This window comes from Argopecten irradians, chromosome 10 (genome assembly GCF_041381155.1).
Source record: "Argopecten irradians isolate NY chromosome 10, Ai_NY, whole genome shotgun sequence".
NCBI classification, from domain to species: Eukaryota; Metazoa; Mollusca; class Bivalvia; order Pectinida; family Pectinidae; genus Argopecten; species Argopecten irradians.
Window position 1 is genome coordinate 18,139,128 of NC_091143.1, and position 19,241 is coordinate 18,158,368.

Genomic DNA, 19,241 nt, shown 5'->3' on the forward strand with positions numbered 1-19,241 from the left:
ATTTTTTCTGGATTCTCTGGCTAGAACACGTCAGCGACCTTAGTCAGCTAATCGAAGAAGCAAAGACGGGGAAAAAGAACTTGGTGTGATGTTTTGGTTAGACCTGGTTAGACCTGGAAGCAAGAGGTCCGGGGATAGGCTTTGGAATACATGTATCCCAATAATTGGAGAAGAAGGTATCATGGGATCGCATGAACTTCAAACCTCGCAAGTCACGAAACCTTGTCTTAAAAAAGGGACGCTTTTGCCAGATGAAGTTGAAAGTGCAGGACGAAGATATCCCAACACACTATACAACAGTCCAATCATATGCTAAGAGAAGTTGTTTGATGAATTGCTGTCAGATAAAAACTCGATAAAGATGATTCAAGCACAGGCAAGCTCATGGATGAAAAAGGTGGGTGGAAGCGGACTACAAGCGGGAAGTACATAGCTTGAACTACCAACATGGGTTTTTGCCAAGGCTGATGTGGCTGCTGCTGATCTACGAGGTCCCAATGACGAAAATTTAGGGGTTGGAGAGAGAAGTTGGCAATTATCTGAAGCGATGGTTTGAAGTCCCACCAGGATTTGCTTCCATAAGGTTGTATGGGAAATCCAACCAGCTACAATTACTGCTTTCATCCATAGTAGAGGAGTTAAAGGTATCAAAGTGTTGTCTAGTCATGACCTTGCGTGACTCATTAAAGGTAAGTCGGTGGAGCAGATGCCCAGATAAGTACAGGAAGAAAATGGTCAGCATCGACATCTGTAGACCAGGCTGAAAGTATGCAGGAACTAAGGTATGTGGATGGAAACACGCACAGCGGAAGGCAAGGACTAGGTTTGCAGCACTTTCAACAGTTGAAGAATACATCAATGCCAGAGAAGCACAGGGTGGTTCAAAGTAAGGTCAGGCGGGTAGAGGAACACAAAAGCTGTTGAACTAGGAAAGCAATGGATGTGGATGAAGTGGGACTATCTTGATCAGAAGTATGTTAAGAGTGGTATACGACACACTGCCGTCCCCTTCAAATCTTCACCAGTGGAGACTTACGGATGACCCATCATGTCAGCTCTGTGGGAGCCAGTAATCATGGCCCACATCTTGTCAGGATGTCAGATATTGTCACAGGGGCGTTACAGATGGCGTCACGATAATGTCATATCAGCAACAACACCATTGCTGGATAAAGGAAAGGATTGGGACCTCGGAGTGGACCTCGGATGGAAGGCTTGTTTCTCACCCTCACCCATAGTGGAGACTACGTTAAACCAGCCTGAACCAGTCCAGAACTACCATTGTAGTGGAACTCAGAGTACCTTGGTAAGAATATTGCGAAGGAGCCTATGAAAGAAAGAGCTTGAAGTATGCGGATCTAATAGCAGACTACAAAGAGAAAGAATGGAAGGCGTGGCTGTTCGCAGTCGAGGTTGGATGCAGAAGGTTCCAAGCTCATTAACAAACAGAATCATGCAACATTTAGAAGTACGGGAGAAGGCAATGTCATCAGCTTTGAGGAGAATTGGTAAAACTGAGAAAGCATCTTGCTGGTCGGGACGACTTGGAATGGAAGTCAGCATCCATCTAGTATTAGATTGGCAACCACTACTGACCTACCAACTGGAGGATGTCGTGGTTTAGGGTTGAAACATCTGAGGATAGATGGAGAGCAGCAAAAAAACAGGTATCTGAACTACAGGAATGCCAGAAAGATGTTGTATCATTAGGTCAGCTGTAAGTGTAACACCTATTTGATTTCTTTTGCAAAATGATTAATTACTGCCTCTGTGCAATAATTTTCTGAAATCGTATTCCAACTTTATTTCTTTTAAACCCCACTTTTTCCATTTTGAAGTGCCTTGGGTGCTTGGGTTGAAGACGGTTAGTCAATTTGTTTATTCATCCCTGCATTGTCGGAGACCCAGTCTTGTTTGTACAAGCTACAAGTAGGCTAAGCTACACTTACATAGTGCAGATGCATGATTGTGGGTCTTGGACAATGTCATCTCTGTAATTTCACATGGTACTGTTCCTTCAACTCAAGGGGTAAAGGTTTGATTTTCTTATTTTTACGTGCAATTAACAGCTATAGTCGTGTAAAAATGTACCAGGTTTCATGGTGGAGAAAAAACAGAGTACCTGAAGAAAACCCACTGACCAGTGGTCAGTAGCTGGCAGCTGCCCCACATGGGATTCGAACTCGTGACCTAAAGGTTGAAGGCTTGTGGTATATGTCGGGACATCTAAACCACTCGGCTACCACGGGTAAAAACCATAGAAGTATTGACGAAAATTTTCTCATGACCACAAATCACATGCAGTTATTAAAATAATAACAATTTTCAAAATGAAACGTGAAAACGACTTTATAGACACATTTGTTTTCATACATAAGACATACATTCCCAGTGATATTAACTGAATAAATAACATACAGCTCGATCAGAAAATGTACAAAAATGGACATGTCAGCATATTGTGCATGAAATATATGCATTCAGTACAATATGTGTACAAACAACCACCTATACCATATATACATTACATTGTTCCATCAGAAAGTAAAATTATAAATTTTTCATACAATGTAATAGGTTATGGCAATAGACATACATGTGTATATAGAGGTTCTCCATCTAGTGACTTGTTTATCATGATTTGTAAAACTGTATTTAATTAATTTTCAAATCATTAAAAGACATGAGGTTTAGTGGGTGTCTTTTTAAAATTTGAATATTAACTTTTTAATAAGGTAGTTTAGATATGCTATAATAAATAACAGTCACTTGTTGGGGAACTTGTTTATCCCTTAACTCTAACTCTATTTTTATGCTTAGTTGTCTACATTCAATTAACCTACCCACCGCATACAGCATCATACATATCTTCTGCCAATTAAATATAATGCTAAACAGAAAATTAATGTTCTGTTCTTTACACTTCAAATAATCTTACCTATTCACCCCAGATGAAGCATTTAGACTCTTCTAAATCAAAGACTAGACCAGATAATTATGAAATTTCAGGGGTGAATGAGTTAAAAGAAATTGTGCAATGAAAAGTAGTCTGATGTCTAAAGCCATAAATGTGTATATACCACATATGGTAATCAAGAGAGGTTGGGGAGGTGCTGTAGATGTTTACACTCGAGTGTATAAACATAAACAATAAACAACTGCAATACATAATATATACACAATGTAGCTATGAAGCCTATTATACAATTTTTCCATTGTGAAGCATGCATAGTTATGGGATAAACCTGTGCAAATGTTAAAACAGAATGAGGTAATTAGTTAAATTGCCATAACATTTACATGTAAACAGTATAACATAATGGTGAGTATTAATCTCTGTGAACCTATTTGGCACATCTAGATTTCATCTTTAAAATATCAATTTGGACGACAACAACTTTTGACTGAACAAAAATAATGTGAAGACTTTAGAAACAAAACAAACAGTTTCCAGTAGTATGTTCGGTTCCAGAAAACCATGTACTTTCACTCAGAAGTTTTTCATCCCCACTTCCCCTTACTATTACCATATAGCTGAATATTTACAATGGTCAATTTTTTTTGCATTTTGAATTGAGCGGATCAAAGGTTCCAAATCATATTTATGTCTCAAAATCATGAAAATATTATCTCCGCAAAAATAAAAGCTATTTGGTAAATTCCTCTGAATGATAATTAATTTCTGAACAAAAACACACAGTTAACAGAAATATTTTCCTTGGGGAAATTTATACATGTGTTGTTTAGAAACTTGATAGCAAAACAATAAAAAATAATAATACAGAAGACAAATTCCAATGTTTGTATGTCGTGGTTCCATGGCAATGATAAGAAATAAAATAAAAGTATCTTTACAAAGAATATTTCATGCTTAACAGATAGAATTAACAATGATCAATACAAATCACAGACTAACGAGATAATAAAACATAGTTTTGCCTTGGCAATTTCATTTAATCTTGTCATTATCAGCAAAGATAAACAAAGTTATTTCATATCACCGGTATAGCTCTTTCTGTTATAATTAGAAATCAACAACAAATAAAACATGTACACAACCGCTAAAAGATTTCCAATCCCCCATATAAACCAATACCACTGACTAAATGCTTTCAACAACTCTCTTTTCTGTATTAGATTTCCATTCATGAACACATACAACTGTAAATACACAAATTTCTGGTGACTCGTTATTTTATGTATGTATACCAAATCTTTGCTTGTTATCACCTACGTATATGCCAATGATGTTAGAGGTAAAGACACTTTAGAAACAGTACTTTGTGTCTAACAATCAGCAAAGTGATGTTCAATAAGAAAACAGCTGACCATGCTGTTCAATAGGAAAACAGCTGACCAGTCAACTCATGTTATGGGAGAAGTCATCACCATGTCTAATACACAGAGCCTAGTTATTTATAAAGGTGATTAGGACATTCACAGCTGGATAATCAGTATTAACACACTATGATTGACAGTCCTGAATATATGACAGATTCAGTAATACACTAATGGTGATTACATAGATATTTTCTGTGATCTTTTTCATTAGGCTCACTATACATACACTTTGTATATTACAGAGTTATCTGCCCTCATAGGTAGTCATTGTTTTGTTAAGTATTTGTGAGCATAATGTCACTTTTTAGTAAAAACGATATGATTTTCACAAATCAAAGATGTTCACGATCGATACATATATCTGCAAGGGCAGATAACTCTGTAATGTGTAATGAAAATTGAGTTCACAAATCTTTATATTATATTAAAGTCTGTCATACTAAATGCTTTATACATGTACATATACAATTAATTATAACATTGCTAGGCATTTAAAACCAGAAAAGAACAGATAAAATAGCAAACCAATCAAACTCAATTATACACAATTTGGACATGACATTTCATATTTAACCCTAATTATTAGCATCTCGATCATCCTCACTTCTGTTCCTAGATATTAAAACTATATCAGTCATTCATATAACGTAAGTTGCCTTGATTCCTTTAAATATATTTGCATCTAGAATTTATGCATTATACTTCATTATAACATTGCAAACTAATTTATTTTGTGTGTGATTAAATTTTACATATTTTGTAATTAAGTAATTATAGTCACCAACCAACAGCTAGGACAATACAAGCAATGACATTATCACTTGTTAACTTAGCTTTTTCATCCCCGTTATTACAACAGTAAATAAACGTATTAATCAATATTCATGAATCTTTATCTAGGATTTCGATATTTGTGATATAAACCTGGACTTGAGCTTCTGTTATTCCTATGTTAAATTGATATGTTACTATTAACCTTGGATCAACACAGAAAAGCATATACATGAGCATAATTGCTAAACTGAAAGACATTTACATACTACATATTCAATAAAATTGAGCATACTACATTATGATAGCTGTCAAAAAAAATCTTAATACCACTGTACTCTAAAAATTTATTTGACAAAATAAAATAATAAATGCAAGCTGTAATATATAGGAACCTTTAGACCCAGTATAACATAGATAATGCTGTAAAAACTTCTGCAAAGAACTTAATCAAAGCCTAAAACTATGCATTTAAAATGTGTAAAAACTGTCTTAGTTGACTATTTGCCTGGAAGTCTGTGGTCAGGGTTATATATCTTCAAGCTGACTCCTCCTTGCCTGGAAGTGTAAGGTCAAGGATCAAGCATCCTCAAGCTGACCACTGGTCAGGATGTCTAGCGTCATAGGTCAAACATCCTCTCAAACTGACCACTAGTCAGAATGCCTAGGGTCATAATCATCCCCAAGCTGGCCACTAATCAAGATATCTAGAGTCATAGGTCAACCATCCTAAAGCTGACCATTGGTCAAGAAGTCTCGACTCACAGACCAAACATCCTCAAGCTGACCACTGGTACAGAAGTCTGGAATCATAGATCAAACATCATCAAGGTCAGGAAGTTTAGAGTCATAGGTCAAATATCCTCCAGCTGGTCAGGAATTCTAAGGTCGTAGGTCAAACATCCTCAAGCTGACCACTGGTTAGGAAATCAATGGTCAGATTTCAAATATCCTCATTTTGACTACTTTCATGGAAGTCTAGGGTCAGGAGTTTACAATCCGTCAAGCTGACCACTGGTCATTAAAATCTAGGTTAGAGGTCAATCATCCTAAAGTGGACCACTGTGGTAAAGAGGTGACAGGTTTTAAAAGATGAATATCTACAACATGTCTAAAAATGCACTTGTATCAGCTTCGACATGACTTCTGTATCCAGTCCAGATATTTTTGGGCCAGACCTTTATCAAAAGTGTCTTTTTTTGTCAAATGGTTTCTAGACACCAAGTCCACTTCCTTCAACAAGAGGACCTGTCGCTCATTCTCAAGCTTGGTTTTCTTTTGACTTGTTTTGATTGGAAGATCTTGATCGTATCCGTCTTGTAAGGATATCATCTCTACGGCCATAGTTTCTGTATCACAGACCTTACAGAGAGCTTGGAACACATACCTCCTGTAAAATAACGTCAAGTTATGTGAGAGGGTAGGCCACATCATTTTTAATCCAAATCTTTTTTCTGTCTGTCAAAGACATCAAAATTTCACAATTTTTTTCCCCATCTACATGAGGAATGGACAGTTGATTCCATTTGCCTTTGAACATCTAGGTGATTAGATAATGAATCCATCTTTACTCTTTGAAAAGACAGAACTCATTTTATTCCTTAATTTATGAAAAAGTAAACAAATTATTTTTATGAAAATAAAACACACATAAAAAAAAGACTTGCACTTGTGTATACTTTTAAACAGTTCAATAAAACTATTTCTGTGTGTTTAGTCATACCAGTGGTACGATATTGCCTCATGACCAGTATGAAACTATTTCTAGGTGTTTAGTCATACCAGTTGTACGATATTGCCTCATGACCAGTATGAAACTATTTCTAGGTGTTAAGTCGTACCTGTGGTACGATATTGCCTCATGAACAGTATAAAATTATTTCTAGGTGTTTTAGTCATACCTGTGGTACCATATTGCCTCATGACCAGTATTAAACTATTTCTGGGTGTTTTAGTCATACCTGTCACTGTGGTACCATATTGCCTCGTGACAAGTATAAAACTATTTCTGGGTGTTTTAGTCATACCTGTGGTACCATATTGCCTCGTGACCAGTATAAAACTATTTCTGGGTGTTTTAGTCATACCTGTGGTACCATATTGCCTCGTGACCAGTATATAACTTGAGTAAGTCCATCACAATTTGCATTTCCTTGTGGACGAGATTTCTGTAGTTGAGCGAGAACTGCTCCTTTAATGAGTCAGCTTGTTTCTGTATGTTTGTGAGCAGATATTGGCGGTAGTGAAATCCACTATGGTCCGAAACATGTTGTCTCACCCATGGTTCAGTGGTGTGTAGCTCTCCAACTAACACCTGACCAGAACAGAAAAAAATATCAGGGTTTACCAGGGTATATGTATTTCTGAATAAACAAACAGTTTGATTGAAAATTAAAGACAATCTTTGAAGTCAGTTCTCTCTTCAAATATACAATTATGTATTAACTAAATTTTCTTTTCTCCTCGATTCCATCAATGCATTTCATGATAATTCATTTAAGCAACTTGCATTTAATCTTTCATAATTTTAAACATTTGAAGTCAATGTTACAAAAAGATTGACATATATATTTTACATCAGTAACATTATAACAATTTATTTTAATCAGTTTTGGTTCCAGGATCATGAACCAATGCCAAAATTTTTGCTTAGTCAATCACTGATGACATTACTTTTTTGTAACATCACCTGCGATTGGCTAAGTCTAAACTTAGACTGTTTTAAGCTTCAGACAATTTCATAATCTTGTCTAGTTTTATTGACATAAGCCTAAAACTAATACTGTTCTTTCATAAAATATATTGTTTTGAATTGGGGTCTCCTTCACTCATTCACCCCTGAAATTTTATAATGGACTGGTCTAATCTATGATTTAGAAGAGTCTAAATGTGTTTTCAGTGGTGAACGAGTTAAATTGACAGTAAAAAGAGGAAGATGCACTAAATAGATACAATACATTTTCCTCTATTTAAGAGGCATTCTAATAATTACCTGTAAGGTACAATTGTAGCAGTTCTGTATGACCCAGGTGCGGTGACTCCATGCATTATAGTTACATGGATACTTCTCTGCAGCCCTGCGGCAGACATTTATCTCTCGGCGCATTATTTCATGGAAGTCTGGCTGCTGGTTCATACCGTGTAAGTTATTGTCCATCAAGAGGAAGTTATTAGCCTCTGCCTCCAGGTCAAAGTCTATGGCGTCCATGTTGACAAAGTCGTTGTATAAACTGCCAGTACTAGTAGTGCTGCCGTTACTAGAGCTAAGACAGCAGTCGATGTAACGCCTGAGAAGCCACTTCCTACAACCAACAATACTTATAGCTAACATATACATACCATTCAGAAAATTTACTTGTTAATAAAATAGAGCACTAAAATATAAATGAACATACAGTACATTGTACAAATAATCTGACTTGTCTGTTATCAAGTCTTATCTCTAAAAATAATTCCATCAACTCCTCAGTGGTTATGTATTGCATTTGTTTAATGAGCGCGACTTAATTTGGCTAGGGTATGGGCACAGTGTACTTTTTGTACCTGCTTAATTGTATTAATCAACAATTTGGAATTTCAACGGAATCACTCAAAATACCTAACAAAGTCGTGAAGTTTGTTAATATTGTTTATTATATGTTTCATAAGAAAGGTAGAACAATACACTTATGTCATATTTTGCTTCGTGGTTATGTAACAGAATTAGCCTCACTGAATTGTCCCTTTAAAGAATGTGCAAGATTTTATATGGCAAAGGAAATCCAGAAATCCACAAGATTACAATGGACCTAAGTTCTGTTAGTGTCTGGCAACTGATCATGGCTATGTTCCAGTATGTATATCACAGATATCCTGTCTGTAAACATAGCAGCTTCATACAGGTATACGTAGATAATATATAAATATCACTGGAAATAACTTACCTGTGGCAAAATGTTTCCGGACTTTTAGGATGTCGAGACAGTACTAGGGCACCAATTTTTAGGTCATCTATAATACTCAGGTCTGAAGATTCCACAAGCTCTTTTCTGTGAGAAAATACAGTTATTGTCTACATGAAAAATATATATCAATGCAACACATGTAATACATTAGAATTGTGTCTAGTATTTATTAACAAATTAATCCCCTGAAGTCACATTTGTACTTCTTCTTGGAGGAATATTTATAAGAAACATTGAAATACCAAGAATGATAAATCACGAAATGAAAATATTTTTTAAACCTGTTTAAAGATAAAGCCCACTCAAGAGACAAAGGAAAAATAGTCTTTAGAGCTAGGTGGTCTTTACACACAGGTTGAAATAAGTAATTACAAAATTCAACCGTTGCAGTAAAACATTTAACATCTAAATGACATTTCTTATCCTCATAACTAACAAATGTGTTAAAAAGGGTTATTGTCTTTATTATCTGAAATATTGAACGGGATTTTGTACCTTATATTCCAGGCTGTTAGACAATCAGCATTCACCAAAAGTACAGCTCTGCTTAAACTTATCAGTTCAATGGGATCTGGAAAATCAACAAGTTTTATAAATATGGTTATCAATGCAATATTATAATTACTGGTTATCAATGCAATATTATAATTACAAGTTCCAAAATATTTGTTAACAAGTACTTGGTAATAATAAAATTTATGCCAATGGATGATCATAGCATTTCTTATAAACCAATTTTGCTTTGATCAACATTACTTAATTATAATACATTTAACTATAAAACAATGAGCTTCAAATTACATGATAAGCCTACATCCTAGCAAAATTAAACCTTTCTGCGCTTTTAATAAATGCATCCTCTTAAACATACTTTCTTCAAGGTATGTCATTATTTCAATAATCATTATGTCAGACATACTAGTATATAGAAAATATATAATGTACCGAGAAATTTGGCATGTGCTTCTTTTTGGCGCCAAGCCATAAGAGTATTATAGGCATGATCATAGAGAATTTTGACACTCCACAGTTCAAGTCCAAGTTTATGTTCCTGGAGAATAAGGGGACTTCTGTTGTGCTTAGGTTCAAGAACTGGTAGGAAATCATATTCATCTCTGAAAAATAATTGCATAATCATCAACACAAAAACAGTTGTGAATTTCCAAACAAGTCACTTTTAATTATGTTAGGGATTCCAGCATAACTACATGTACATGTGTATGCATATGTTAAATAATTTCTTTCCCCTCAAACAACCATCAAATCATTGACTTTGACAGTCTGGTTCAATATACTATATGAAGGTTGCCCTGTATCACTATTGCTTACCTGGTCACATAGTTATCCTTTACAAATTGTATAAAGATCCAGAAGAGAGATTCGAATCGGGACCCTCTGAACACTAGCCGAGTGCTCTACCGACTGAGCTACCTGGTCACCGATGATCGACCCAGTCCAATCCCATTACACTCCTCCCTCCTTTCTCAAAGTCTTTGCCCCTGAAGACATATATATATATATATACAAAAGACCCTTCCAAACACCACCACCGTGGGTTATTTTAGTTGGGCGCCAATTCTGTAACAGGAGAGGAGAAAATGTAGCAGCCAGACCAGGATTCGAACCCAGGACCCTCCGAACTCTAGCCGAGTGCTCCACCGAATGAGCTACCTGGTCACCGATGATCTACTCAATCCAATCCTGCTACACAAATATTTCTATATTTTAATGATATCTTTCTCATCAGTTTCTCATCAGTCCAACATCATTGGAAAGCCAAAAAAGGCTTGTAGATCGAGATATAAAGTGAATACAATAATGGTAAAATACTTAAAGTGATTGCTTAAAATCCTTAATAGTATGTCCTAGGTTTGTGGATAATATACTGTTGTTCCTAGGTTGATGGTAAAAATTTTGTGGCATGGTTTTTCCAATATTATACAATACTGACAGCCTATATATGTGTATATGTAAATTATAAACAGTCATGATTTCTTTTGATCTTTGTATAAAACACTTTGAAGTCATATAGATGTGTTGGGACGTTTTCGTTTATTCGGAACAACCAGTTCGACCGTTGGTTAAACTCATTATTTCAAGTATAAATACTGACGGACCTGCATTTTTTTATACAGGCCTGTGAGGGCTTTGTCAAGGCTCGTCTGAAAACAATATAAAATCACCAAGTCCGTCTTTAATTAATAAACCAATAACTTGGTCCAACCAGTCAAACCGTATAATCGAAAACGACCTTGGTCTAGGCCTTTATGTTTTGACAATCAGCTGTTAAAGGGCACCTGTTTAATTTTGTGTAATATAAAAATATGCTGTTTATTTTTACATGATTCACAAACCATTACTTTATCATCCTGAAATATGATTAACTCGTCAACATATTTGATGTAGGCCTATTACATATCTTCAAATGCACAGACTCTAGTTTTTGTTTCTATATTTACGTAGTAACATCGATTTTAACGCGTACAAACCAGGCAAGTGACGCATCACTGAAATGGATGTGTGGAATAAATTGAAATACACGACAAACAAATATCTAAATGTATAGAAATAATCACTTTGATTTCCTTAAACGAAGAACCAAATTAAAAGTTATCATTTAACAACCTACATGTCAGGATCTCGCCGAAAGGCAGAATTTAAATCCGAAAGTAGACGAGACCCTCGGCTGTCAGTCGCCATCTTTGTTTGTATCACGTGACTTGATTATTTATTTTTAAACTTCAATAAAATAATATTTAAAAAGAATTTGAAATTTCTTTCTTGCGAAATACACGTGGTTTATTGTAATACATAGCTAAAATATGATTAATAAAAATATCAATAAAACAAATCTCGCAATTTCACGTGAGATCTGTCATGGCCGACTAATATGGTCCATGCAGCTTCATTTGTCAAATGATGATGTTTTAGTTTAAGTTAAGCAATTTAGTGATATTTGGTAAGTAACCAAACAAACTAGTATACGATGTACGGGAGATTCCCTCACCATAGCAATAGATTTGGGTCCCCAAATCAAGATTTGCGACCATCGACGCCAGAAAATGATTTTCACAATTCACCAAGAGCAAGGTTTGGAAACCGAGAACCCCCAAGATTTCCACAAGATCAGTCCCGGATGTTCAGCCCAACTGTCTCACAATTTCAAAACATGGGCTCAGGAAGCCAGACACAACAGCAACAAAATAATAATCGTCAGAATCCACAGTTTAGTAACTGCTATAATTTCCCAGTGATGAATCCACACATTCCTCCACCACAAATGATGGAAAATATACAATTTCACCCTTCAAATCATACTATGCAACAAGCCCCTGGCAGTTATACAGGGAACACCACATTACAGCACCAAGGAATGCCAAATATTTCACCAGGTATGAATACCCCTGAATTTCTGAAAATGCCACCCAGTCAGATTGGAAATTTGAAATGGACTCAGCCTGTTGAAGAAATCAAATCAGAAATGCAGCATCCAAATACAGAAATGATCTTCCCACCTGCAAAATTTTCAGGGAGTAGATTTCAAGACGGCATACAGTTTCCCTGCAATTACCCTGATGACAATTTGAAAAATCAAACGATGTTCAACTCGGGAACTTCTAATGAAAGCCAAATGAACAGGGGTATGAACAAAGATCAAAGCAAAAAGCTTAACAGAACAAAAGATGAAAGCCAGGAATGGGTCAACAGATGGCTTAGACAGATAGGAAAGTCACCTGCAGAGCAACAAACCAAATCAACATTGGTGTCTGCATCTAGTAGGACTTTAAAAGTTAGTTTATATTCAATACGCCAGATGTGAAAATAAATATCAAATAATAGCGCAAAAGAAATTATAGCATAAAATTCAAATACTGGATTCTACAACAAAAAATTAGAAGGCTTAATCAGACGAAATTACACCAGCATTGCATTTACCAATAAATTTTTATAGTGTTAGTCTGATCCCTGGGCTTTTGAAATGAGGCCTCAAATAGGGGAAAGGCGCTGATTGGGTCGAATACGGAAAACATTATGGAAATGTTGATAATATTGTCTGGTTTTATCCATATTCTTGATTAATTTTATTCAACATACATTATAATCGCTAGCCATGTTAAGTAGAATATGATATGACTTGATACTATTTCCAGATTTGTGAGGCCCAAGAACGTGTCAAGCAGATGTTTTTCCTTTTAGCAAAGTTAAAACAAGAAACAGCATATTTAGAGTCGCTTACATATGGTAGTGAAGAATGGAAAACACATGCGGAGAAAGCCAAACAAGTTCAGGTAATATTTTCTTGAGACACATCATCCAAATTTATTGACAAGTCTGAAAATTCTTTCCTCATCATCAACAGTTTTAATAAATTCTGTTTTTCATATCCTTTGTACTTTGATGCAATATCTGATAGTATCATCTGTAGAAGAAATGATATTTTTATTAAATGGCATGAGCTATATATTGAACACTTTAACTTTGTAAAATATTCTTTTGTTATCACACACAAATTATAATTTTAAATCAATTTGAAATATACATAATCAAATAAAATCATGAAGCCCAGAAGAAATTAGGGGGATATTTCCATAAATCAAATAACTGAAAATCTTTCTTAGAAATATTTCGTATATGACATTACACATACAAACTGAATTTGTGTAAGTGAAGTTGAAGAAATGAAAGAGAGCATTTTTGAAAATAATGGTACTTGCATATTTTCAGATTGAATTGAAACAGCATCAAGAGGTCATGACAGATAAAACATTGTTAAGTGACCTACAACGGAGAGTTGCCAAAAGAAGGAAGAAAAGGGTTAGTTATTCTTTACATCAGATAATTCTCATAAAGATGTAATGATTTGATTTTATATGTATAACAATTACCGTATAACATTGTCTTTGTATCTGATTTTAAATGTTGTTAAATACTAGATATTTTAGATGAAAAAGAAAGATATCTTTAAAATGCAATAAATTGTCAAATAGACGTACACAGTTTTAGAATTAATCATTCTCGTCAAAATTCAACAACTAAAATGAAAGACATTAGTAACATGATTTCTCTTATTTTCAGTAAGCCTTTCAGACCAAAGTCTACTTTATGACTGAGGTTGTTACAGCCCAGAGCTGACATATCCTGTTCACCTAATATTATATCCTTTATGTCACAGCATCAAAATGTGACCTTTATACACAATCTGTTATGTGTGATTTCTTAGTGATTAGAAGAAAAAAATCTTTCATAACTTCTTCAAATCTATATTCAAGAAGGAAAAAAAATGCTTTAGAATTCTTCAAATATAAAGTTATTCAGTGCAGTTGATAAATAAACTCTCAGTCTTTTCTAAATATTATCGAAACTTCAAAAAAACATTATGGGCATAGGGTTATGCAACTTTTGTAGGGTATTCAGTATGAAATTCTCCCTACCAAATATTGTACTGAATGTCCTTTGCTAGCGAAGATGAGTTATGCATATTGGTCAAAATATGGTGATGTAGTGATGTTCAACACATTTTCTCACCAAAGTGTCTCTTTTTGGCCTTATGGTTACTTGACCAAGGTTGTTTTCCGTGGATTCTCTGGTTTTCTCAAAAATTAAGTTAAAAAAAATGATTCCATTTAACTAGAAAGATTTATTAAACTAAATTATGACTTGAAGTATAACTACCATGTTAATTGTTTTTAAAATATTGAAAAAGCAAAAACGTACCTGCGCACTATACGCGGGTGCGCACTATACGCGCAAAAATACGGTATTGAAAAAGCTACAGTCTACACTAAGCCATGTATGATATATTACGGTAGGTATATAGCCTCCCTTAATTATTTTTTTCAGCGTGATTCTTTTAGTATAATATATTATTTGTTTACTGCCAATGTATTAACAGCTGAGACAGAAAGAGATGAGGAGAGAGAGATATGAAGACAAACAAAGACAGATGGCTGAAAGGGAGGAGCTTCATCAGATGATTGACAACTGTCAGGCCAGATTACAGAAGGAAGAAGTGAACAAAAAACAGGTGATATTGCATTAATAACAATACAGTCCATCCTCGTTATATCGCCGCTGCCAAGTTCAGGGGAATTTTGGGAAGATAACAAAGCTGTTTATTGTCTTACTTTACTTTTTGATCGCGGAGGGTATATGAGGGTGCAAAGTTAAAAGGAAATTACATAGCCTAGAAATCTGTTGTTAGGGTCCATTTGCCAGGGAGCATTATCTCTGCAATATCAGTGTATAGTAATGAGCTATTTATTGTTAGGATTCATTTAAATGTGATGAACTCGCCAATTTCTCTGTGCTGTTATAGACTTGTTGTGGATTTACCAATATCTCTGTACTGTTGGACTTATTGAAATTCTGGCTTAGTGCATTCATAGGTTAGGGAAAATAACTGTTTTCATTACCAGTGGTTAAATGGCAAAGTAATCTGTCTGATGAGGTCGACTAATATTCCTGCATATTGTCAAAACAGAACACCCAGGACTAAGACGAAAGAGTTAGACTAATTGATTGGTCTGAAAAGACTGCAACCACACTAAAATGTTGAAAAAGAAGTCATACTGAGGTAATACTTGGACGATAGAAGATGAAAGTGTGTACTGTGTACCATTGTGATCATTTGCTATTTGTTGTCTTCCAGGAGAAAGATCTGAAAGCTGCAGCAGACTCGATACTAAGTGAGGTCAGGAAGAAAATTGCTGATGCTGTTAAGGCTATAGATCTACTGAAGAGTTTACAAAAACTACGAAAACTGCGAAAGGACAGATTGTCGCGACAAGGTGATGAATAAGTATGGGACTAAGGAAAGAAAGAAGTATTATCCAAATTTGGAGAAAGCCATTTCATGTCTATACTTGGCATTTTATTTTCTTTTTCTAAAAAAGGAAAAGTACAGAATATATCTTCATATCTATATTGCCGTTCTATCATTTATATAGGGACAGAGTTCTGACATTCATCGGCTCAGACCTCTTAAAGTTAATAGAACAAAAAAATAATTTGGACTAGTTCAACTATTTGACCATGATTCTGTTGTGGATTCCTTATTGTCTTGGAAGTCACTATGGTTTCCCTTTTATAATCATCAAATTGTTTATCACCTCCACCTTTGGGTCTCCAGGAAGTGATCATGAGGCAGTGTCTAACTATTGATCATAGGTATTCATTTTCAGGGTAATCTTGATTTCCAACTAATGTTAGACTACAAACTTGGGAATTACCATGAATAAGCATTTACTATTCTGTATCTTTATATTACAGTGTTAGCTCCCTTGTGGGTAGGTATCCATTGTGATGTCATTATTTTGTGGGCACAATTCACATTGTTTTCTCCGAAAAGTACTGTACATGACATTTATATAGTGATTTTTGTTGGGGATTCCTAGCATTGTCCGTTTTGGGCAGGTGTCCGCCATATTGAGGTGTCCGCTATTGCAGGTTTGACTGTATGACGTTATGTATACGTTTGCAAACACATGACGTCACAATCAATATCTACACGCAAGGGCAGATAACTCTGTAATATGCTAATAGAGAATTCAACTATTCATAGCAAACAGTAATAACTGTCAGCTAAAATTTTATTTGATACCATCAAAATTACAGGCATTACTGTTCCCACTGGTAGTGACACAAAGTTTGAGGAGCAGATTTCGGAGCAGATCAAAATAATGCAGTCACAAAAAGAAGTTTATCTTGCTGAAGAAAAAACTCTTAAGGTAAAAAGGTTTCATTAATAAAATAACTCCAACATGGTAAGAACTTAAGCATTGTCAAGTCCCAACTTATTATCAAAAGCCTTCTCTTCTGGGAAATTTGAGTGCCAGGTACTGACCACTGGTCAGTGGTTTCTCCAGTTACTCCATCCTGGCACTTCCTTAAATGAAACTGGCCCTGGCTGATAATAGGATGCATATAATACTAAACCAAACCACTTTCACGTGACTAAAGGAAGTTTATTGAAGTTTATGAAACTAGCCCACTGTTTAAGTAAAAATTCAATACCTGTAGTTCAATGTACATAAATATTACAGGTAATGCTGGAGGTGGAACAAGAAGAGACAAAGGAAAAAGAGAGGGAGCTTCTTCTTAAAATAAAGAAACAAAAAGCCGAAAGGGAAGAACGAAAAATGAATACCAGAATGTTTGGACCAAGTGGTGAGTAAATAATCTGAAATTTCAGCACTAAATGTTAATGTTTTGTTATAAATCAATGTCTTCCAAAGTGATATATAAACTGGCAGAGATACTTGCCCAAATGGGTAAGATTTTTGTACATTTGACATACAGTTGCTGTTTTCATGAAATCATAGTATTAGTAACCTTTTGGCCAGAAATTGGAAGGATGCTGTTTCCAAGCTTCAATCTGAGTGCATTCAAAATGGTGATAGTTCTCTGAAAGAATTGTTGGTTCAGGTTTACTATTAATAATAGTTTCTACAGCTTTAGAATATAGCAGCACTGGGCTGTATATAACAAAATTCTTTAGATGATTAATGATTTTTACATACAAATGTATAACTTCAAATTTATTCCATTTCAGAACCTATGGAGGAAGATGACCCCGTATTTCCTTATTTCCAGTATTATGATCAAGCTAACCAGACTTTTGAAGCTTTCATTCAGATAAGGTATTGAACAATTGTAAATATTGTTGGCTAAAATGTTTTTAGATTTCTTTTTTGCTGAAACTTTGTCAGAAGGCTTGATTGAATTCGACTGGCATATTTGATGGATTTGTGCTCCTTATTTACAAAACAAAGGCATCAGTTTTGTTCGTTTCCATACTATAAACTGTAAAGCTCTTATATGTAGGTTGCTCTTTCATCCTAGCTGTTCATATTGTCATTTGGCACCAATTGAACAGCAAGATGGCTGACTAGTAGCCGCCATCTTGGATTTTGATAATTGAAGTTTATTACCACTATTCTCAGAAAGTACTGAAGGGATGTGTGTCATATTATATATACCAGTTTGTTCCCTTTTGGCTGTAGTTATGCCATTTGCAAGTGGAGATGGAGTGTTCATCAAGATGGACTACAAACCGCCATCTTGGATCTTGATAATTGAAGTTTGTTATCTCTATTTCTCAGAAAGTCCAGGAGGGATCTGTCTGAAATTTCATTTGTTGGTCTCTTGTGGACCAGGTGTTTATTTGAATATTTGAACTCTCAGATAAAAGTTGACCAACATGCAGTTATCTTGGATTTTGATAGTGAAGTTTGTAACTGCTATTTCTAAGAAACGGCTAAAGGGATCTCTGAAATTTCATTCTTTGTCCCTATAGATTATGGATTCATTTTGTGAATAAAAACTAGGAAGCAATGTGACTGCATGATAAACCGCTATGTCAGGATGTTGTCACTTTCTCAGAAAGTACTGAAGAGGTCTAGCTCATATCAAACTTGTAGGGTCATCTTGGTCCTAAGTTCTGCATATCTATTTTGGAACAAATCGCAAAGCACAACATGACGAACGATGGCCGTGTTTGACAATTGAGCTGTGTTTGCTCTAATTAGCAGACTTAATTTGAAGTTTCCTTTTTTGTATTCAATTTAATTTCAAAGTAATAAGAGAAAGATTTAGAAGAGAAAATATCCCTCTGTAAATGAATTTTCATAGATCATTCTGTGGTGGGGACCAAGATCTATCTGGGATCTCTTGTCATATGTATAGACTGATTGTTTAAACATTCCATTAGTTAAATACCCTGTACATGTTACACAAATGTAATTTTAATTGATTACTAATGAGATATGACAACCCTGTACATGTTTCACAAATGTAATTATGATAAACATTGCTGATAAATGACTACATTGGTTGTATTTTCCAGGAGAGACTGGGACATGTTTTTGGTACCAGAAGGGACCCCGGGTGGCAGTAGGATACCAGATGGGTTTGTCCTACCCTCGGAACCTTCCAGTGATGCATGGGCAACTGCACTCAAGGACGAATAAAAATGTAAAAATAAACTGAATAAACTTAGTAAAATTGTTGATCTCTTATACAGTAAAACAAATTTATAACAAACGTCTGAGAACCAACGACAATATTTCGACCCAACATCTGGCCTCATGATCATGAAACAATCTTCGGTCCGAAAGTTAAGACTTGACCAATCAAAGAATATGGTACAAAATGTTACCAGTTATGTCATTAATGATTGGCTAAGTC

General features: G+C 35.1%; 2 protein-coding genes across 2 annotated transcripts; one reads left to right on the plus strand and one right to left on the minus strand.

The window, feature by feature from the left end:
• Positions 1-2,333: 2,333 nt before the first annotated feature.
• On the minus strand, positions 2,334-11,762 carry LOC138333304 (protein prenyltransferase alpha subunit repeat-containing protein 1-like). Its single transcript, XM_069281596.1, has 7 exons — positions 11,686-11,762; positions 10,002-10,171; positions 9,552-9,627; positions 9,036-9,140; positions 8,105-8,414; positions 7,200-7,426; positions 2,334-6,502 (listed from the first exon to the last, which is right to left on the minus strand). Exons 1-7 carry the CDS (start codon positions 11,754-11,756, stop codon positions 6,241-6,243), a joined length of 1,221 nt encoding a protein of 406 aa, XP_069137697.1. The 5' UTR covers positions 11,757-11,762; the 3' UTR covers positions 2,334-6,240.
• Positions 11,763-11,927: 165 nt separating this feature from the next.
• On the plus strand, positions 11,928-19,062 carry LOC138333306 (programmed cell death protein 7-like). The gene is made up of 9 exons (XM_069281600.1): positions 11,928-12,846; positions 13,208-13,345; positions 13,782-13,871; positions 14,950-15,081; positions 15,706-15,844; positions 16,671-16,783; positions 17,099-17,222; positions 17,608-17,695; positions 18,901-19,062. The coding sequence occupies exons 1-9, from the start codon at positions 12,043-12,045 to the stop codon at positions 19,022-19,024; spliced, it is 1,752 nt and encodes a 583-aa protein (XP_069137701.1). The 5' UTR covers positions 11,928-12,042; the 3' UTR covers positions 19,025-19,062.
• The last annotated feature ends 179 nt before the right edge of the window (positions 19,063-19,241 follow it).

Coding starts and splice junctions, on each gene's coding strand:
- LOC138333304 (XM_069281596.1), bottom strand. CDS start 11,756: ATGGCGACTGACAGCCGAGGGTCTCGTCTACTTTCGGATTTAAATTCT. Junction 10,172..11,685: donor TTTCGGCGAGATCCTGACAT/GTAGGTTGTTAA, acceptor ATTATTTTTCAG/AGATGAATATGATTTCCTAC. Junction 8,415..9,035: donor CCGGAAACATTTTGCCACAG/GTAAGTTATTTC, acceptor TGTTGGTTGTAG/GAAGTGGCTTCTCAGGCGTT.
- LOC138333306 (XM_069281600.1), top strand. CDS start 12,043: ATGTACGGGAGATTCCCTCACCATAGCAATAGATTTGGGTCCCCAAAT. Junction 15,082..15,705: donor AAGAAGTGAACAAAAAACAG/GTGATATTGCAT, acceptor GTTGTCTTCCAG/GAGAAAGATCTGAAAGCTGC. Junction 17,696..18,900: donor GAAGCTTTCATTCAGATAAG/GTATTGAACAAT, acceptor TGTATTTTCCAG/GAGAGACTGGGACATGTTTT.